Source organism: Chaetodon auriga, chromosome 5, assembly GCF_051107435.1.
Source record: "Chaetodon auriga isolate fChaAug3 chromosome 5, fChaAug3.hap1, whole genome shotgun sequence".
NCBI classification, from domain to species: domain Eukaryota; kingdom Metazoa; phylum Chordata; class Actinopteri; order Chaetodontiformes; family Chaetodontidae; genus Chaetodon; species Chaetodon auriga.
This window is the reverse complement of record NC_135078.1, coordinates 10,531,412-10,554,243: the sequence shown is the minus strand read 5'-3', so window position 1 is coordinate 10,554,243 and position 22,832 is coordinate 10,531,412. Positions and strand designations below refer to the sequence as shown.

At 41.3% G+C, this 22,832-nt stretch overlaps 1 protein-coding gene across 5 annotated transcripts in view; it reads right to left on the bottom strand.

Moving 5' to 3' along the window:
- slc4a4a (solute carrier family 4 member 4a) overlaps positions 1 to 22,832 on the bottom strand; it is a 54,395-nt gene that overhangs the window by 18,436 nt on the left and 13,127 nt on the right. For 2 of the 5 annotated variants that reach the window (XM_076731742.1, XM_076731740.1), the window contains exons 5-10: positions 14,129 to 14,264; positions 11,944 to 12,104; positions 9,700 to 9,879; positions 7,855 to 7,950; positions 6,599 to 6,675; positions 446 to 603 (exon numbers count right to left, since the gene is read on the bottom strand). In XM_076731742.1, coding sequence (XP_076587857.1) covers positions 446 to 603; positions 6,599 to 6,675; positions 7,855 to 7,950; positions 9,700 to 9,879; positions 11,944 to 12,104; positions 14,129 to 14,264 — 808 coding nt within the window. The remainder of the gene's footprint in view (positions 1 to 445; positions 604 to 6,598; positions 6,676 to 7,854; positions 7,951 to 9,699; positions 9,880 to 11,943; positions 12,105 to 14,128; positions 14,265 to 22,832) is intronic. The other 3 variants (XM_076731745.1, XM_076731743.1, XM_076731744.1) reach the window with 2 other exon arrangements.

The window sequence follows — 22,832 nt, the reverse complement described above, 5'->3', positions numbered from 1 at the left end:
AGGAATTCCTGAAGGAAATGAACGTTTACTAGTTCATCAGAACTGAAACACTGGAACCACAGGATGATAAACGGCTTTATGGCTCTTTGCTCACAACAGCACAACAGCTCAGTGTAGCTCCTGTAGCTTTATGACAACACCTGAATTACAGGATTTCTGTATAACTGCAGGTGAAAACATGGGAAAACAAAATGTTACGCATAGCTGACAATATTTAACCATTTCATTGAGTCCACTCCTTGTATATTTTCTGACTCTTTTATAGTGTGTTTTTCCCAGATTTCTGTCAGAGTTCTTTCTAAAAACCTTAAAAAATATGCATAAGCCACCTTCAGTTGCACCTGCACAACTGTCTCCATGGAAATTCTGGACTGATGCGTCTTCCTACATTAAACTTTGATCTGCAGCAATTCATCAATACAAGCTAGACATGAATCTCAGCCACCTTGTTGGAACAGGAACCTCTGTTAAGGCTCCCAGCATCACAGCTTGCTGCAGACGAACAAACGCCACAAATGGCGTGTCCAGGAAGTCAACCTCCCCCACCAGCACGTTGGAGGCCTCGGCGTCTCTCGGCAACTTCTTCATGAACTTGTTCCTCAGCTAAGAAGCACAAAAGAAAAGAACAGGAGGAGACATTAAATGTTACGTTCACACCAGCAAGCTACCCAATACAGTGCACACTGAATTAAACAATCTGTTTGTGACAGGACAGTCCCATTCAGCTTAAATACCAAACCAGGAGGCTCCCATGGCATCTAAGGAAGGCTGTGTTTCTTTCTGTCATGGTGACGGTCAGACACCTGCAGAGCTCCAGAGGTTCAACATTTTACTACAATGGACATTCAAGTCCTGCGATTGTGTCTCTGAGGAAGCAGCTCTCTTCGTCTGCCGCATCACTATATCTTCATTGAAAGATTTATTTGGGATGGGAATTGAGAACTGGTTCCAAATTGTCCGATCCATCGGAACAGAAAGCCTCTGAGCGCATCAGTTCCTTTTATCGATGCCGGCATGTATTTTGACAGTTGCACATGGCAAAACAATGACGTCAAACTCCAGTGTCTACGCTGCTGGAAACTTGGAACATGGAATGATGGCTGAGAGGGAGAAACAGTCCAAAGCGTGGCTCCATTTCAGGAAGAAAAACGTAAACAGTGCTAGCTGTAATGTCCGTAAAACTCTAGTTTCAAGTAAGGAACTCTACATACGTACGTCCTTTACTGAGGGATGGGACTAAAGGGCCTGACTTTAGACTGCTTCTTTATTGATCCCAATTTGGGAAATTATTTTGCTGCAGTAGCAGTTAAACATACACAGAATTTATCCACGAATATTTGATGCTGCTCAACTTTGATTCTTACATCTTATGAAATGAAATAAAAGGCCGTTCAAATGTCAGATCGTGTCCATCACACACTTCAGCTGGGGTTGACCAACAAAGTCGATTTCACTGTTTTGAATCCAGGAGCTGTTAGTGCACACATAAAAATATAATAGAAACGTTTATCCCACAGTCACATCTGCTTCATCCAAAAAAAAATTGGCATGCTTGCAGATTGAGATCATTAATAAATAAAACTTCAGAGATATTTAATCATAAACATCTAGATAAGGTTGTCATTAAAGACTACTGTGTTGAGTATTAACTTCAAAACAGCAGAGAGCAGGCAGAACACATGCACTACAACGCAGCCAGGGACAGTTCATAGGACCTCTGGATGTCACATAAAACTATGTTTTACATGAATAAGGTGACAAGGTGACAATGTTCTTATCCCCCATTACACAAGACTGTCTGAGCATCATAAAGGTTTAAATTAAACATTTGCCAGTTAATCGCCCTACGCTCAGGCCATCCACAACAACTACAGCGACTTACCAGCAAAAGACCAACAACCATCAACTGTTTGCTGTTCTGAATCTCAGAAACATCCAAAACAGTCAGTAGCTTTCCTTTATTCAGTAAAAGTTCTCATTGTTCACCCAAAATCATCATCGCTTCATGGTATTTATGCTTTGTAAAAGTGGTTTTCCAACGTGTTCAGATAAGGTCAAAGATGTGCGTCATCCCGCTTAAGCAAAGCTGTCTGAAGCCAAAAAGTTGACAATTTGGAGAAGAAGTGAATCACCTGCCCAGAGAACAGTCTGACAAGTTCCAAGATGTCAAACCAAGTAGAGTATCGGATGACGTTACATGTGGCTTTAAAATCAGCTTTAAATTGGATTAGATCACAAACAACACTGACTGGTTACTAGTAAATAACACTGAGGCCTACTGGATAAACAGATTACAAATAGAGTCTTTAGTCACTTTCGTCATTCTGAAAAAAATTCATCGTCTTCAATAAGACGGAGTAAAAACTAAATATTTAATAATGAGAATTGACCTTTTTTTTTCATCGTATTTGGTACCAATCAACAGTTAGGGAAGACAATGAAAAACAGCCAAGTATAAAAAATAGAAAAATGAAGACTGTCTGTCTGTCTGTGTGTCTGTCTCTTGTCCTCATGCCCGCCATACCCAGATCATGTACTGGCAGGATCATTGCCATCAACCTCTGAGGACTGAAATCCCATAAACTTGTGACCTTCCACTGGTGAGATCCAAACAGATCCAATCAGAGGCTGTTGAGCTGTCTTGGCAATGGGTTTGTCTGTCAATGATTGAGTCGAGGTTAAACCTGCGTAACTGCACTCCCTGTCCTGTGTCCCATCACTGCTAATCCACGCCACACTGCCCTCATAAACTACGTTTACCTGAATCTGTTCCTGTTCCACTTGATTCTCAACTGGCACGACACACAAAGTCAGTTATCTCAGACATGAAACTTTCTTTTTTTCTTCTTTCTTCTCGCTAACCTGGGATGTAGATGTAGGTTGTAAGATTTTGAATGACATTTAGTGTTTTTTATGGTGCCGTGTTGTGTATGAACATGCCAAAATAATGCATTCGTAGACTTTCAAGGGATTTAAGAAAAGGTATTAAGTGTATTTTTTAAGTCAAAATGGCAGTTACTAAGCTACTTTGACGTATGTGATTCCAGTGAATCATTTCCAGTGTTAGAGCTTAGAGCTTCATCACATGGTGCAACAACAATCACCTGAAGCTCAACATCAGCAGAACCAGTCAGCTTGTGGTGAACTACAATGCTTCAAATATGGATGTTTCTGCAAGGAAGCTACAAACTGTAAAACATGGATGCTTCACACACATCTTCAACCCAGCAGCAGAAGATCTAAACAATCAGCACAGTTTGAAGGTGGATGATTAGATTAGTGTCACCAATTCAGCATCTGACCAAATGTGGACTATGGTCTCAATCTGCCCTTCTGTTCCTGAGTTATGGTGCTGAATCATGGACAGAAAAGTGACAGTGAACTGACATATCCTGTGAGACATTTAGGTGAAATATTGTCATATTTAGCTTATGAGTTAGCGTCCAGGTGCTGTCCTATGTCTTTGCAGTTTACATGCATCAATTTTTCTTGTATTTATATATGATGCTTTTTTATTAAGATCATCATGTTTGTAGTATTGATGTCCTAGGAGAACCACATATTTTTTATTTATTTATTTATTTATTGTCATTATTATTTTTACTATTTATATATTATATTTATGACTAGGACATTGTAGCTGCTACAGGAGATGTTGCCAAACGGAATTTCATTGTACCCCTTGCAATGACAATAAAGTTTCTTCTTATAAAAATGTGACTTTTCATTGCAACAGCCCTGTTTTCAGCTTAGTGTTGATGCATTTTCCAGTTAATCCAAGACAGGTTTTGATCATTTTATTTAGCCTAAGTGGTAGAATTTTCTCAACCTGAAAATCTAACCAGTGACTGAAATTGTCAGACAATATTTGCCTCTGAGATTTGTACTGAGGTACAGTACTTGAGTAAATGTACTTACATTCCACCACTGACAAGTAGACAGACGTGTACTAGACTACAGTGTAAGAGAGCTGCAGCCTTTGCAGCTCAGAAATGGGAGAAATAAACGTGAACTGGCTGGTTTTGATCTGCGTGAACTGAACTTTGAGCTAGCTCCTGTGAAGTGTGAACTTACACAACACGGCCGCTCAGTGCTGCCTCCTTCTCCAAGGATCAGCTCATCAGCATGCTTTCTTAGTTACCTCTGGTGGTAATACAGCCATGGAGAGTTTAGCCAGGTCTGAGCATATGTCTGAAATATCTTCCCCATCCATGCATGTTGTCAGCATCAGGGACTATTTTATGGGAAAAGCAGTCCTTACTGGTTATAGTTTGTTCTGTGAGTTATTGGATGTTGTTTCTAGAAAGATGTTGAATGTTTTCAAAGTTAAGTTTTCAATGCTTGGAGCACCACAAACTACATTCACTTCAATTATGCAGGTGTGATGGCAGATAGCTCAGAGATGGACGTCTCAAATCCCGAACAAATAAACTAAACCCTCTGCACGGCTAAATACCAACAGAGGTCTGTGACATTTGTCATTTGGATAAACTGACGCTTTGAAGTTGAAACCACTGCAGTATGGACGTCCTTAAAATCAGATTTCCTAATTAGGCTGCAAAAACATAATGCACAAGTTTTTTTTTAACTATGCAACACAATCTCTGCACAGTACAAGAATGCAGCCAGAGTTTGAACACATTTCAATACATAATTCATAAATGCACCTAATCGTACTCCTCTCTGCCTCTCTATCTCTATCTCATCTGTCGTTAAGTTACCAGACATGTGGCCAGTGCGGAAATGATCCCGTGTCCACTGAGGAAACTTCAGTATTTATAGGCTGAGTGGGTGTGGAAGAGCTTCAGTTCAGGAGCTGCGCTTCCTGTCCAGTTGTCTCTTTCCTATCTGTCTGTCCCACAGGAGGACTTACTGGATCTGTCTGACCTAATTCCCTCCTCTCAGAGGCCCGGTCTGGAATGAGACCACATGAACAAATGGCTGCTACAAACTGTGATAATCTAACTATTCCACTGTCAGAATCAATGGAGACCACAGGGTGACGTAACCCGTCTGGAAAGCACCAAAGCAAACAGACTAGTTTGAGGTCATCTGCTGCAGGAACTCACCACAACAGCAGTTTTCTGCAAAGGAAACTGATCTGAAAGTTTGTTTTGCTGCTAATCCAATTGTCATAAATCCACCCAGATTGGAAATTGGAATGGGAATTAAAGAATTTAATGCTAAATAAGTCTTTTCAAAGGCACTGCAAAAAAAAAAAAAGTGAGGCAAAAAAAACTCTGATATCTCCTCAAATCTAAGACGCAGTGTATCATAAACTTGTAATGGAAGTGGACTAGAAGAGTACAGGTGTGTGTTCTGTCCACTCTGACTTTAATCATTGATTTTTTTTTCTCTCTTTACACTTTCTTTCTCTCTGTTAATCATTGCAGTAAACATTCTCAGCCGAAGCGTTTTCCTCGCTGCTGCCACAAAAATCTCCACACTGACCATCAAAGGAAAAGTTTCATCTGATTTTTCTACAAACCCTCAATAAAATGCTGAGGTGAGTAGGGATCTTACATAAGCCACTTGAATATAGTTTGACAGACTTGGGTGCAGCCGGTTCAGATCAGCTGCAGCAGATCTCATGCAAGACCCACAGATTTGTTGCTGGCACAGCACTGATTGAAGAGAATTTGTGGTGTTTGCCAATTTTCTAATACTGTTTGTAATACTGAAATCCTAATGACCCACAAAGAAATGAACTAACTTATCATACTATAACAGTACGGTAAAATAACAATGCTTATAATCAAATATCCTGAATGTGAAGGTACTCATGACCAGGTGGCATTCAGTGAGTTGAAAAGGGAAATTTTGGAGCAATGGTATAGGCAAACCTCACAGGAAAAAGTGAGAGTGATTTAGGATCAGAATAGAAAAATGATATTGCATAAGGCCCAGTGTCCTTTAGAAAGTGTCATCTCTGTCCTGAACCAGCAGCAGTCTGCTCTGACTGGTTCCTCCACTTCTGCACTGGATGAGGCCTCATCAGGCTAACATGTTAGCGCTGCAATGTCATGTCAAGTATGACAAATGATTGACGCATTCGACTCTGGACTGGACCAATGCACCACTTTTCAGTCTGAAAGACTGAATCATCCCTGAAAAACCTTTTTTTAGAAAAATGGACCCTGCAGTGACTGAATCAAGCCTCACACCTGCTTTAAATAGTTGTTAATTAGCCAAAAAAAACTGCCTGATAGCCTCTGTTGAAAGCAACTACAGTTCAAACGTGAATGAGATTTTCTCTCGTGATCTTGGTGATTTATGACGCAAATCTGACTGGACTCTAAAAACAACTCTTAATTCTTAAATTTAGACTTAAATCTCACAGAGAAAACTGAGCTTGATAAAACAGTTAACCCCACGTCACAAAAGCTTTACTGTCTGTTTTGTGGCCCATTTTAAAATTTCCAGCAGTATGACATAAAATCCCAAGAAATCAAAATGTCCTAGCCCTGCCCACAGAGGTTGATTGACAGCTAATCTCTGGTGATTGAGTGCTGAAACACTACAGCAAAAGTATTTCTAGACGAAATCAGAATAACAAAAATAGATTTCCACTAATAAGATTATCAGGTGTCAGACTCACCTGGTCTTTTTCCGGTTTGTCTGAAATGTCGTTCAGGCTGCTGGAGGTCAGGTTCCGGTGAGTTGTGGTGGGACTATCTGTGAAAACACATCGACCCTGAACAGTGAGAACAAATTCACCTTCACCAGGATCTAAGAACTGAATGGAAAAAGGAGGCAGAGACCCAAGAAAAGACAGTGGCCCAGACAGTTTGCTCCACATGCAGCGTCGAAAAGGAATAATGAAGCAGCAGTGGCCTTCATGCAACCCGCAGACAGAAACATGAAGATTCCACTATAAACTCTCGCGTTCATATAGGATTTAATGCTCTACAGCGCCAAGCTCTGTAACGTGTTGAAGGCTTTTCCAAATCTCAAAATACAGAACAGATAATGATTGGTCCACTTCATTCTGTACGGATCATGAAGTTAACATTCTTCAAACATCTCTCTCTCTAAGCTTATTCGGCGTGTGGGAAAAAACTACTCATTCATCTTTCACATCAACATCTTCCACTACGTGCTTCCCTCGTCTGAAGCAGGTGGACGGGACACTCTGACAGACGCTCTGCTGAGTTTGGGTTTCAGCCTGTCCGCTCCGGCGTCAGAGATCTGACAGCAGAACGTGATCTTACTTTAGTGCCCGAGCTGTCACAGACGAGGGACGGTGTCCAGAGATGTACAGATCTCAATGGGCGCAAATTCTGATGCCACTGTAGCCTCTCATACATCTGCCCCCCTGTGCATTGTGGGTAATAACCTGCTTGTCAGTATGATGCAGCCAGTATAAAAGATGAAACTGTAGTACTTTCATAGAGTAAATAAAACAATAAAGGGGGAAGACAGCTACATTTAAAGGAAATACATAAGGGATCAAATATGAAATCTTAGCCCAATATTTTCACAAAGGTTTGGGGACAAAAAAAAATCCCTTAAAATAACTAAAAAAGCCTGACAGGGATGGAAAAACTAGTCAGTGATGCTACTACATAAAGCACATAAAGATGAGTTCTACTGTACTTGACACATGGGGTCTGGATGTCAGGTGTGGGAACACTTTACACTACAGTGCGGTCACGCCTACGTTCACACTGCAGCTGAAGGATTCTTCTCATGTCACACGTGACACAAATCTGAGTAAGGACAAAAATATCATTTTGGGGTCTTGGCAGATTGAGTGTTATTATATGGAAGATAACTTTTTGGGAAAAAAAGCCAAATACAGTACTCAGATCAGTGGTCTGCAGTGTGAACGTAGACTGGGTCCAGTGAACTTACTGAGCCAGTCCATGCTGGTACTCCTTTGAGACTGCAAGTCCTCCATTGATATGCGACCCGACAGGCAAGTCACAGAGTTCTCAAGAGGACTGCGAGCTTTTAGTAGCAGCAGCAGGTTATCAAACCCAATCCAGGGAAGCAAAAAAGGAGGAAAGAGAGATGGGAGGGAGAGACGGCAGGAGAGTTGATAGACAAGCCCGCTGAGACAAGCAATTTGTTAGAGAGCAAAATCAAGTGGCAGTTAAAACATGATATTATCTGGATTTGAGCTGTGCAGAGAAAACGTGAGGTGAGGAGTGCCACCGTTAAATTAGGACAGCTTGGGTCATTGGACAGGAAGTCCAACGTGCCTTTTAATAAACCCGATGATGTACTTTATCCTCACAGAGTTGTAATCATTTAATGATTATTAGTGAAACCCCTTATCTTGGTACTGCTCAGGCTTTCATGAGATGAATTTGTATTTGAACGCCAGAACAAAGCAGATTACGAACAGAGGCAGCTTTTTTTTGATTGAGTCATAAACCGGTGTCCTGAATCTAATAGCAGGTAATAAATAACTTCTCTTTCCAAGGACCCAAGGCTGATCACAGATTAATGACATTTCAACACAATGAAACATCTCGTTAGTGTTAGAATCATAGCACACACATACACACACACGTTGCTACTGTCAGTGAGACATCAGTGTGTGTGTGTTGGGGCCGCCACTTTGTTCACTCTGAAAGAACTTCAAATCACACCACTAAAGGACTGATTGGATATTCTGTTGGCTCATGGTGTTAATTTGCAGCTGCTTGAGGAAAATGTTCATTTCAATTTCATGAACAAAGGATTTTGTAACAGGATGAATTTCAGTGAGCCCTACATGCAGAATACACCAGATCGATGTTAAACCCATTTCACACAGCAATCCTATTAAAATGGCCAATTAAGGCAACCTCCATTACTTTTGTGTGCTTTATCTTTATTTGTGAATCTGAATCAGACTCTTTGTAGTAATCTGTCTGGGGGAACTTTCAGTGATGCAAAGCGACAGCCCGTCCTGGCTGATAAGAAAAGGTGTTACATTCTGCTGTGAATAAAACATGAATTTACAGAAATTTCAGCAAAACTCAAAGTGAATAGAGTCATATGAACGTATATCAGCAAGTGCAGAGATTTCTGCTGTAAATGATAATCTCTCATGTTCTCTATTAGTCATATCCTATCAAAACACTGGGTCAAGCTTTATGATCTCTTATGGCCCTGGACTTTTCTCACCGGTGCCATAAAGTCATGCAGCAACTCGAGTAGTTCAGTGTTGAGATTTACAGTTGAAGTCCATTTGAAAGTGTCAGTGAGGTCTAACAGTCTGTGAGTTAGCACAGTGTCCCACAGTGAGTACATTAAAAGTGTTGTTAGAGTGATTTCATTTGTGATGAATTAGAAAAAGACGTCTACAAACTTTAGTTTCACTAGTTGAATGAGAGGATTAGTGAGCAAGTAGTAGCACTACACTACAAAATGCTTATGTATATATACTATAAGGACCAAATATCTGACACTGTCTCCAATAAAAAAATGTTTTTCTGCTTCTATGAAGAGAAGCTGGTACTTATTTAGGACTATTGAGTGCCACATTGGTGGGTTCATGCAGAGGAGGGCAGCAGTGTGCCCTCTGTGGCACACTGTGCAATTCCTCATAGTCCTCAAAACTCACTATAAGGCCCTGACTAAATCCAACCCAGTAATGCAGATACTGCAGGTACATCTACATTTGTTAAAATAGCTGATTTGGGTTTTTTTCACATCATTTGAAAAAAAAAAAAGAAGAAGACTGCACCAAACTGGCATCAGTATTACCGTTTTCCTGGTTGGAAAACAGCCTACTTGCACTGGAGACCGTCTTGCCGATGTCGGCCAGAGAGCGCAGGTTGGACTTCTTGGTCTGGTGACGATGTTTCCGTAGCAACGTGTACATCACTTTGTCCTTCAGGTCTGCTTTGAGCTGGCCGATCTCTATCTGGTTGTCAGTGATCATCTCTGAAGATGCAGAGAGAGGGGAGGGAAGAAAGGAGATTTCAAACTGGGGGTTCCAGCATTTTGCAACTCGCAGTTCAACCATGCTGCATTTAATACACTCAACAACGACGAGAAACCAAAGAGATGTCTTACAAGTGATTCATTTATCAGAGCAACAGTTAAAACCACAAATGTATTCAACTTACAGCATCACAATGTGAAAAATAAAAGCCAGCAAAACCTCAACATCAGCATGCTACAATTAATAAATGCTTGGCATTTTTACTTTAAATGCAACATCAACAATTGAATAATTAAACTCAGGCTTTCTGTTTCTTGTTAGATGATTTCATCAAGACAACAGCCTTTTGCTTTCATTTTGGGTCTATTTTTTTCCTTTCATGCAGCATTTTACCAAACTGCCTTAATTTAGTAACAGCATCACTCAAGGCAAATACTCAAAGCAACATAAAAAGTCTCTTCATACTTGAAAGGACTCAATTAGTGCCTCCCAGACCGTAATGCTCCTGTATGAAAGTCTTCGTGGCATCATGAAATAGCTCAATCAAAAGGTCTAGCCTATTTTTAAAGAGAAAGTCGGAAGCCTGAATGCCGACAGATAGCAGCCTCGGGGAGTTTCTCCTCTTGTGGAGGGGCAGTGCTGTTAATGGCCCATCAGTCAAGTCGGCTGGCCTCAAAGCAAGAGGCCCAGCTCTGCTCGGACTGTGCTCTGCATGCAGCACAGTCAATTACTTCACATTAATCACTCCAAGTGGTAACTCTTCCTCCTGCTCCCTCATGCAGACAAAAACGAAGAGGGTCGACTGTCCTAAAATTAGGAAGTTCTTGTGTGACCATTTACAAACTACTATTTGTGTCCCCCTGTGTCCTAATATACAGTAAAGCACAGGATAGGCTGGATGTGAGCGAGCAAAGAAGGGTGAGGAAGAAAGCCTCTGAGCCCTCTGTGTGCTGCATCAATCCATAAACCTGCACGCAACACTACAGACCAGCTCTGAATGTCCTGCACATCAGAGAGCAGATCAAATCATACTGACAGACGAGTTTCTGGAAGGAAGGTGATGACCTTCGTCAGTGACGCTGTTTTGTAGCATTAAAAAATTAAAAGATTTTACACATGAAAATTACTTAATTATAAGTGTGATATTCACAAGCAGGATGGGATGCAGAGCCCAGTCTCCAGTGTAAAGATCATGTGCTTCATAACCCAATAAATAATCGCTTTTCACTTCAAATAGCAATGTCAAAGCACTTCCTGCAACGCTCAAGCCCCGCCTTCCTTAGTTACTGTTGCTGACTCTTGCAAGCAATTTGTAGTGCTAGCAAAAGTCAAGTGTAGCTAGTTGATGTAAGCTAATGCTAATGCTTAAACTCTGTGAGTCAGCTGAGAAGTCTGTCTCCTGCTGATGCTTCCATATGACACATTTTAAAACGAGAACCAAGTAAAAGATAAAAAAAAATATGTACTTGATGGCGGTGCCCATGATGCAATGCTAAAAGACTGAGGCTAAAGCTACCAGGCACAACATCAGCATCCTCACCAGTTGTTGATCCATGTAATGTATTCAATGGAGCAGCATTGTTTGTGTATTTCAGTGTAGAGCTAGTTTGCCCAATAGTATGGCATAAAAAATACAATGCACATATATTTTTCATGTTAATATAACCCCTGAATTGTCTGTTGTGGGGATGTCATTAGCCTTCTTTCAGTAGTAAGGTAGTTAGCCAGACATGCTAGCATTTTCAGTTTATGTTAGAGCAGATAAAGACAAAGTTTAATCCACTCCTCACACTTTTTCTCTTGTGTTTTAGGTTTTGGAAAGACTACAAATAAACACTCCACCCTCCAAACTCTTGAGATACAGAGCATCGCTCTTCTTCGAGCCTTGTGGACTCTACATCAGCATGTAGAGAAATGCAAACCCTAGCTACAGTTACTAAGCTATGATTGGACAGTTGCTGTTCGGAGGAGGAGTTTAGTGAAAGGTCAATTAGCTGTACTCCAATTTAATGCAATTTATCTTGTAAAGACATAAGGAGAGGAGTGACTTGCGGCCAACTTACCAACAACCTGAGGCAGAGTGGACGCTTCCATGTCCAGCATGATGGTGCCTTTCTCTATGCATGTCCGCAGTTCAAAAAGACTGTGTAAGGACAGCGTGGCCACATGGGGCTTACTCCAGCGTTCACCTCCTTTCTCTACCTTCTCCTCAAACTTGATCCACCTGGACGGATGAAAAAGACAGACTGAATTAAACTGGGAAAGTTACAGGCAACAGAACATGTCAACATTCAAACAAAGTTTAGTATTTATATATTTCATGCCATAATCTTAGTTAAGTACATACAGTATGTGCTATTGAGTACATCAAAGAGTGATGAACTAACCAACAACTGAGACCTTCTGGGACACCAAGCTACATTACTGGACCACCATTAATTGACCATATTTAGTATACATTTACTAACCTCATAATTACATATTTTCTGGATATTCATGTTACTATGCATTTTATTTTTTGTGACCTTTAGTGACCTGCAGAATACAATGGTAATACAATGAGTCTGAAACGGAGTGTGCCTTCAAATATAACGATGTCAGGAAGGAAGTAGAACAGGAGTGTGTTTGATGTCCATTTCTATGAAAATATCAGTTAATGAGAATGATGTTAGGCACCTTGTGGCATGGCAGTGTGCTGATATTCACTGTGCATTTAGCTAATGTTGAGGCCAATAAACCTTCGAGGGTCTTTGCTCAGGCGGACAGCGTGTGGGAATTCAATGCTTTCTTTTGTTTATGGTTAAGGTAACATGATCTGTTCTTAAATTCAGTGGCAGTGTTATCATTTCTACTTTCTTCATGTATTTCTTTAATCACTCCCCTCCCCCTCCCTCCCTCAGTCAGGGAGATGAGAAACTAAGCTGGTACTGAGCAGTTATTTCTATACCAGGGTTTTATTTGGCCAGTTTGACTGCCAGAATTGCACTTGGCAAGTAGCTTGCACTTCCCAACACTTGTCACATCTTTTATTCATTTTGAGCTCCCCACACTGGGGAGGGTCTTGGTCTCTGCAGTGATTTGCAGAATAATACATCACATTTAAGATGCAGGATTAATTCATTTCACCTTGTGTAAGCAATATGTCAGTAAATCTTTTTGAAGGGTCTGAAACTGTAGACCTCTTTTAACCTTTTTGATTTCTTACCTAATTGGATTGTTCTACTTAGATTGAACTTTTTTGTTTTACCATAACAGTAAACCACAGCACTAAAGCGCGACAGTTTTGGCCATTTGTATACTGAGAAATGTACAGAATATTGAGAGAATGACTTGTACCTCGCTGTACTTTGAACATAATCCCAGATAGTTAAAATTTTGATCATTAGGTGTTTTTTTCCCCTGATGGTTGGCATGATGATAAGAAATGCAACTCCCAAGTCCACAATGACAAAGAGCATAATGCACCTTCATTTGCCTTTTGACCGACATGTATTCAGTCCAATCCAGGTTAAACTCATGTTAATCATGCCTCCCATTGGGCAGGTTTCTGCAGGACTGATAAGCTATAGCGTCGCCTTTTGAAATCACCATTTCAAACTCATCATCTGTCAGTATCATTCCTGGAGAAGACTAAACTTCTAAATCATTTTCAACTCAAACAACAAACTAAGCCTCGTAAAGCCCTCCTGTGTTTGAGTAAAGGCACTTTTAAAGTATACTGAGAGACTCTGACAGCACATTTCTTCAATAGACTTCATCTGAAAATCATTCAACCAACAGAGAACCAAAATGTAACTTCTATGCGCAGCACAATTGGTCAGAGGTTAGGATAACAAATCAACTCATTTGGAGCCTCAAACAGCAGCCCAGGGATCCAGTTTCCCCCTGAGAGAGCTTCACTCATCCAACACTAATGATGCATAAACAATCATCCCATCCCATCCCACTAGTAGGCCACACAGGAGAAACCTGTGAAACCCTGTGTGTTCGCTTTTTATGCTGCTCCACATTCAAAGCACACAGCAGATTCCCTAATGTTAGACCTGATTTTAGACTGACAATTGGCTGGAGTCTGTTCAGTGATTTGCCTCTGTGAAGGATGTTTAAAATGATCAAAACAAAAAGAACAGCTGTGTGGATGACTTTTCAGTCAGCTGTGAAATGAAGCTTTCTACACATCATTAAAATCAAAGGTGCGCATACGGGAACTTTAAGAGGAACCCCCAAGTCTGACACTGAGCTCTTTACCTGGCCGTCTCCTTCCACTCCATCTCCTGTCCATCCACCGACAGCAGCTCATCCAGCTCAGTGAAGAGCTGTGGAGGCGCCGGGCCGTCATCCTCCTCTCCGAGGATGAAGCGGATTCTCTCGGCTGCCGGTGAGACTGTGGAGAGAGGAAAAATACTGCGGTTCATAGGCTGGCACTGATGCCCATTGGGCAAGGGTTTGGGAACTGGCTTCCCCTCCTCAGCTGGACCCTTCCAGTTGACCTCAGGAGGAGATGGAGGTGGTGGGATTTTCACCATGACATCCTCTCCTTTCTCCTCCATGTCCTCTTCCTTTTCCTCTTTCTCCTCTTGGTTATTGTTGTTGTTAGACATCTTTAAAAACTTTGTGACCGCCCTTTACTCTCCAAATCAGCGGACCCAGGGTTTGCTCCTCAGATAGCAGTCGGCAAGCGACACAAGCTCACCAAGTCCCAAAGCCGCAGCTAGACCCTCATTAAAGTCTCGGGTGGAAGTGACAGTCGCTCTCAGCTGCCTGCTCCAGCACTTTGTGAACCAGGTAGGAGGGGGCCGATGGGGTTTAGGGGTCCCCTCAGTGACAGTGTCCCCACAGCTAGCCCCTTCTCCCTCTCTGCCCCCTCTGTTCAAACAGGCCTTCGCCATTGGCCCTCCAGCTTTGGCAAGCTGCCCTGGAGCCCCTCATTAACAATTAGGAAATGGTTCACAAACTGGCCTATTCTTCAGCAGGGGCTTGGCTTTCCTTCCCTTGTCTTCTCATTTGAATATTTAGAGAGCAACACAAACAGAATTTCAACAGGATTGATACATAAATTATACTTTTCATAGCAATTCAAACACGCTGTAAATGTTTGACTCCATCACGGTTTGTTCCAACAAGTGGAAACAATGTTTGAACTTCAAATAAGAGTCCACAAACATTCACTACCCTCCTCCATGAAAGCAGGCCCATGCATGTAGAAAGCTACACACACAGATGATTGTCAAACAAGCAAACAGCTACACAAGCCAAGTGCATCATTAGAGCTGCAGCCTGTTCCTGGAAAAGCTCACACAAATGAAATTATGGCATCTCTGCTCGAGGAATCAGACTGCGTCAAAGCTGCAAGTTGTTCATCACTTGTGAACATCCTGCATGACAGATCGATGTGAAATCACTTTTTCAAAGATTAAGCTAAAACAAGTTTACAGCGCCTCCAACATTGTCCGTGTACCATGGTGTCATTCTGATGTGGAGTAGGAAACTGCCCAGCTAAACCTTAGCCTACAGAGATCTTGACTTATCATAGAAGGAATGGTCCAGGTGTAACTAATGACATTAATAAAGGCTTATCTCCATGTCAAGGCCCTTTGGGTTGCACCAGCTATTCATAAATCCATAACTGGGTTCAAACATAAAGTCCTTCCAAAGGTCTTAGAAAATACTGACTAGTTTCAAACTAGTGATTTATTGAATCGGGCTGCACCATTAAAACTTAAAAAATGTCTTAGTAAATACTTCAGTGGTATAATGGGTTGCTAGGAAACATCTATAACACCTTCTAATCAAGAGCAATGAACTTTGGAAACAGGAAGTCACTGTACCATCACAAGCTAGTATAACTTCTAAAAATTACAGTTTTAGAGAGGCAAAATACATGTAATTTAAGCAATTATCGCCACCACACATAAGCCAGGAGGGGATCATACATTTGGTTGTGTGTGTGTGTGTATCTGTCTGCAGCTAATCACACATACTACTGGACCCATCAGCATAACATTTTGAGCACATTTATAGCTGTATGCCTCTCAAGGACCTCTCATGGTTGTGGTGACTCATAGTATTATCGACTGCCCTGTTTTATATATCGCCATTGAATGCTGACTCCTCACTCCCCTTAACCAGCTGCCAGGGGTCACAAGTGATCATGCTTCAGTTTGGTTGCTTGTTTCCACTGTAGGGACAACGTGCATGGTGGTTACATTAGTGTTGATGGGTTCTTTTGTTGGCATTTTCACTTTGAAATGAGCATTTTACACAGCTGTTTTTAGGAACCTGGGTGTTTCTGCTTCATTCCACTGCTGTCATGCATACATCATTAATAAACAGCATTTAGCACGTGTCAGGTCAGATATGTCGACTGTATTCCTCATCATCTCTTTCTTCATTACTCTTCATTTACTCTTCACTAGAAATGGGTCACATACATAAGCTAATGTTAGCTTTATCAGTTGGTTGAGTTAGCTACACAATGGCTAGACCTGGCAGTTAATGGGTGTAAATGTTTAGTAATGACTGATCTGTACATTAGAAGAAGTTTGTGTGGTTTGTGTGTGTGTAAACACTCATTTCAGAAGCAGGCCAGGTGTGAACTTACGAACATCCTGTGCAACCGGCTCCTGGATGGCTTCATAGGTGTTTTCTGGATGATCAGACCTCTGCTTAGATTAGAGGTGGGTGAAGCTATGCTGGGAATGACATGAGGTGACCAAACTCCATGCACCAACAAAAATTATTCAGATGTAATTTGTCCTCTCCTGATAGGCACAGCAAAGCTGACAGAAGAGTCCTGCAGATGTCAATCAGTTTCTTCCCATCTGCAGCTGGCCTCATCAAATGTCCGGGACCCCACTGAGACAGACTCTACTACCACCTTATTCAGGTATGTAAGCTTTGGTTTAATCAGTGTACCTCAAGGAGAAGGACACTGTAATTTAAAAGAGAGGAAGTACAAAAACACCCACATCAGTTCATTTTAAACTTCATGTTAAGAAACTGTCTAACTTCCATCACATGTAGCCTTAACCAGAGAGAAGTATTAGTTTGCACACAAAATGTACTGGTCATACAGATAGATGAGTTTAATTGTTTTGTTATTGGCCAAACTTCGTAAAATATATTGTATTGCTCTTTGTGCCGAAATTACCACTGTGTTGTTCTTACTGTGTGTGTGATCTTCTGCATCTGCTTTTAAGTTAGGGCATTATTTCTAGTCCTCATTTCTTCAAAGGGCTTTTTGAGACTTGGTTTTAGGGTTGGGGTTAGAATTAGGTTTGGGGTAAGGCTTTGAGCATGGAGTTGTAATAGCTAGGGTCAGGGTTAAGGAATGCAATATGTCAGTGAGGGTCCTCACAAGTACAGAAGCACAAGTGTGTGTGCGCATGTGTGTGTGTGAGGGTGTGTGTGTAAATATGTGAGCGATAATAACAAAGCTGCTTGATCTGATTGCATAACTGTCTGCTAATACAGTGGCACCAGTGTTGACTGTAGATATGAAATATTAGAATTTAATGATTGTTATCAGTGAAAATGCAGTTATTCTGTGTTTCACTTGACTCTGAATCATGTCAGTCTAATAAAACCAAGTAAAAAAAACTGTTATGGACTTCAAAAACTCGCCATGCATCACAGAGGAAGGGCAATAATCCAGGCTCACATACTGTGAGCGTTGAGTCTTAAACTGGACTTTGCAGGTGAAATTTAGACACTTGTACAACACTTAACATTAAATCACCCACAACATGGAGTCATTAATTCATTCATTCAGTAGTCAGTGGCCAAAGAGTATATGAAGTGAAGGCTTGAAGTTTCCCCCATTGTGTCTTCTGCAGCACAACAACAACAGCAGCAGGTACGAGCCAGACAAGCAGCTATAAGATTACTAGGTGGGGGATAAACTGTCTGCTGGCACGCACACACACACACACACACACACACACACACACACACACACACACACACACACACACACACACACACACACACACACATACTCTCTCTCTCTCTCTCACTCACACACACACACAAACACACACACACACACACACACACACATTTCCACAGGCTGCAACTAGCTTAAGTCACCGCAACCTGTTTAATAACACCTTAGGTGGAATAATTTCCATGTGCGTTTCACACATATAGCTGACACTAAATATCCACAGCAATTTACGCTGATTACAGTAAACAGTTAAAACAAGATTTAAATACCTATATGGTCAAAATTACATGCAAACAATAGTAAGCACTGCAAGGCGACGGTCAAAGCCTCAGAGATGTAGACTTACACTGAACACCCTCTGTACTGCTGTATTCTTTAAATGTGCATGCAGTTAATAAAAAAAGACGCCAAGAAATATGGTATGAGCAGGGTAGAAAGGTGTTTTCTCTCCAAATAGCAGCAATGAATATTTTATCATACTAATACAATTGTGATCAAACACTACACAAATACTACATTGTTATTTTACTTACTTTCTTATTTTACTCACTCTAAATCCTGCTAAAGGAAACACATTATCACAAAATCAGGAAAAGCAAACTGACACCCAGTGTTTATAGCTGGAATCTGCTACTTTCTGCACCTTTCACATGTTCAAACCAAAGCCTTTATATTTATTTATACAGCCCTGTCTAATTACAAACTGAAATTTAGTATTCACAGTATTTTATGATAAAGCAATGAACAAGAAGTGAAGGAAAATAGAAAGAAAGCAAAACTCCTCTAGCAGAACATCCAAAACACGTGCATTTGAAAGTGCCTTTTATTCACTCACAAACAATAAAAATGAGAAATTAATAATTAATTCTCTGAAGCTTCTTCGCAGTACGCAGCAGGTATCTATAACTGTATAGATTTTACCCAAGAGTAACTTTCTAATTCTTCATGAGATGATGCTCCCTATCTATGCTCCCCAGCAGAAACTCAAGCTGGTAACAAGCAGAGTGTTGGTGTCAATGCAATACTGTCCCACTCGAGTAGTTGCTAAGAGAGGAGAAAGGTGGGAGGGTGGGTGAGAGGGGTTAGGGGGTGAGATTCAGTGCAGAGTGAAAGCAAAGAGGGGTGAGAGCAAGCACGAAAAGGAGGGATACGAAAGAAAATCCCATCGTTCAAACGCAATTTCAAAGCTCTGTGTGCTCTAGCCAAGAGCCATGGGCATACAAAGAGGACTTTGTCTCTGCAGCAGAGGCTCATGGGATAGGGGATGGAGGAAGAATGCCCACTGCCCGGCAGAAAGCTTAGTGTGGCTGCCACTAAAGGCCTGTTTAGTCCCACTCTTGACATGCATCCTACACAAATACCTTCCATCTCCTCTGACCTTTCTGAAAAACTCGGCACAGTAAATGGCTACATGGGATCTAATAGCACGCTCATTGTTTGTGACTGTACATGCAATGATAATGCAACTCTGCGTCACCTCATTCAAAGCAAAGAGAGGATCACTGAGAGTACAGGAAATGTTTTCCATGCCACAAAGTCTGACATTCAGTATGCAGGGCAGCTAGCACACAGGCAGCGAACAGGGATTGGGCTGAATGCAGAGTAACACCCAGAGGGTGATTCATTGAAAGCACAGTATTTATACCCAGACCATCACGCTCTGGTATTTTGTTGTGATAGCTGAGATGAGCAGATTCTGATGAGAATGTAACAAATACCAGCTGAGGGGACAGAACCTGAAATGAAATGACTAGTGCAGGTAGACAAAAAAGTACAACCACATATTGTCTGTGCTTTCACTGCAAACCGCACCATGTCCATTTCCCAACATTGTCATGAATTAAACACCTCTGAGCAAAGTTCTGAGTGCTTACTTCTTGTTTTACTTTTGTGAAATAACCTCTGAAAAGCTAAAACAGCACAGCACTAAACACAACTAGCTCAGAAATTGGAGGTCCACAACTAGCCACACTTACCTAACGTCAGATGAGATTAGCCACAGATCATACGGAAAAAGCTGTGGTTAACAACTTGAGTGTAATGAATCTAAATACAGTCAAAATACATCAGACTGAAAAGTCGTCATGAGACAGTAACTAAGGGGCATAGCCACAGTCTCAAACGTGCCGCGTGCTGTGCAGTGTTCACAAACTTGGCAAACCATAAAACCACCTTCAACTGATGGTGACAAACTCGTGTTCAGACATGTCCACTGTGTGACTTATGTTAAAAGACCATGAAATTTTTGTGCAGTTTTACCCAATTCACTGTCTAGAATGAGAAATCATTATTTATTAACTTTGTCTTACACCCCTAAAACGTCCACTGAGTCCTTGTCAGTGCATGCATACTTGCATGCAAACTCTGTAATGGGTCTTCAATTTGGATCCTTTCTAGCTACTCTAAAAATATATGGTACCAAGTGGAGCATGTCTAGCATTGTGTAAAGGCTTTCAAAGGGAATAATAGTTAGCTTTAAAAATTATAGATGTAAATGTTTAAGGGTGCAGTTCATATTACTGTTGCCATGTGATGCGGGTAGCTCCAACATGTCAACTTTTCAAGAACCAGAGGAAAGACAGCCAGGTTTCTACCTTGACCTTTCCATTCATCTGATCAATTTCTAAAATCTCAGGATTATACTTTGAATTCTTAGAGAAGCAGGACGCCTTCCAATGGAGCAAGAGCATTCAATTGGAGACGCATTCACAAAAAAAAATCACAGCAATCTTAACTTGCTCTCTCTGCCATGAGGAAATTAAACCCATTTGTATAAGAACCAAGTTTCTAAGTAATCTTTGTAATCCACTTTGAGAGAACATTTGATCCTACTAAAAAGAGGAGGGGAAGCTTTGGAAAAAAAAAAAAACCCCAAAAACATGCTCATCAGAGTGAGCAGGGGTCAAACAGCCCTGCAGTGGACACACATGTAACCATGAGGATGGACTTGCAGTCCCTGCAGCGTCCATCTGACCAAACAAGAGGATTTCAGTCCAGACAACAGACAAGGGCCTTCCCCTGGGGGGTGGCCCTGCCTCCCAGAGACAGTAACAGGGAGGAGGGCAATGAATAACAGTAGGACATGAGGTATACTGCATGCCTGTCAGTGTCTGCGTGGCTGACAGATGCCTGCAGATTTGAATTTTACGCGTACAATCATTTCTCAAAGGCACAAATAAAGTAGTTTTTCCAAGCAAAGGTTGGCTTATTGGAAAAACTGACTGGAATAAAAACGCTATTAAAAATCTAAAAGGCAATGAATGCAGTTTTTTTTCTAATGCCTGAGACATTCATAATGTTGAAAGGTCATTCGGATCGCTCACTAGCCTCCCAGATAGCTAGCTACAGGCTAATATGGCTGGTTTGACCTTGAGAGATAAGCTAGGCCTAGTAAGCTTAACAAGCATGACATTCATGAAAATGATGCATTATCGTACGTTGTGCTGTGGCCTTCACAGATGCTAGATGTCAATGCAACTGAACACCTATGGGAGGTGTTGGAGTGCTGTACCCACCATTATCAAAGCATCATGTGAAGGAATATGTTGTTGTAAAATAATGGTCATCCCTCCAGTACAGTTCAGAAACTTGGATAATCTATGACACGGAGCACTGAAACTGCTGTGGTGGCTCATGGTGGACCAACACCTGACTATGACTATAGACTGTATAACAAATAGTGGACATAGCCACTGGGACATCACCCATTGGTTTGTGGACTACCATTTTGAAGTTTAGCATTGGTGGTGCCAACGTTTTTTTGGAGCAAGAAGTGACTGTTTTTTAATGTCTGCCCACTTTGGTTTAACTCAACCAATAAGATTATCTCTGTCTCTGCCTCTGAGAAACGCTTGTCTCAACTAAAACTCCAATCTGTCCCAGCACACTACAGGTGGGCTCAGACCAGACGTGCCTTCCTTATGAATGGTATTTCTCTGCAAGGATATGCTACTTCGTTTTTCTTTTTTTTTCTTTCTTTTTTTTTTGCATCACAGTGATTTGTCTTTATCTTTTTCCTTTGATAATATAAGTGCGCCTGGAGTCTTCTTCAATGCACAGAACACATTGAACATCTCTGATTCACTGTGAGACACTTTACTATTATATTGATAGTCTGCCCTGCACATTCAGCAGATGGCTTAGAGACACCATGTCATTTCTGAAATTGGAAAATCAGACACACTCTGAAAGGCTCCATACAGAGTTTTGAGAGAACCTGGACCCCTTTCTTCACGAACTATGAGAACATACAAAGGCCACTACATCCCATCCAAAAGATTAGATGCCTGCCCCCCCCCCCACAGACAAAAGTCTGTTTGCAAGTAAATGAACCAATGACTGTACAACAATACCAATACTGTGCTGTCTGCTCTCTGTTTGTGTTTGTCATATCACTGTACACTTTGTGAGCACACTTAATTCCATGACAGATTTTTTTAAAAAACAACAGCATTTATGCTACTTCAGCCATATGAACCAGCACAATACCACTGTGTTGACTGATAACAAAACGTCACTGCTCACATTCTCCTGCCAACATAGTCGCATTTTCCATGAATGGAGAATTACCACTGTTGCTGTAAACAAGCCCAGGTGTGTAGGGTTTCACGTGTTTCCTGATCTCAGCCAGACTTTTTTTAGGAATCACAGATAGTTTGTCAACTTTGACACATATGTATTTGGCATGATGCAAAGAAGTTTCAGCAGGTAAAAAGAAGAAAAGTATGAATTCAAAGGTAAAGACCCCAACAGAAAGGTCAGACTTTGCAATCACGTAACCACCACCACAATTAAAAAACACCAACAATCCTCGATAACACGGTCCAGGCTATGATCCGTATCACCTCCAAACACAGGCAGCAGTTTCAATCTTGTTAAACCAAGTGTGAGCAAATGAACCGACAAGGCTGAAGAGTAACTGCGACACTGTTTACTCACAGCAGGTTGGAATATTTACCCCACCCAAAACGCAGTCTTCGTGGCCCCACGGACACGATCCATTAGCAT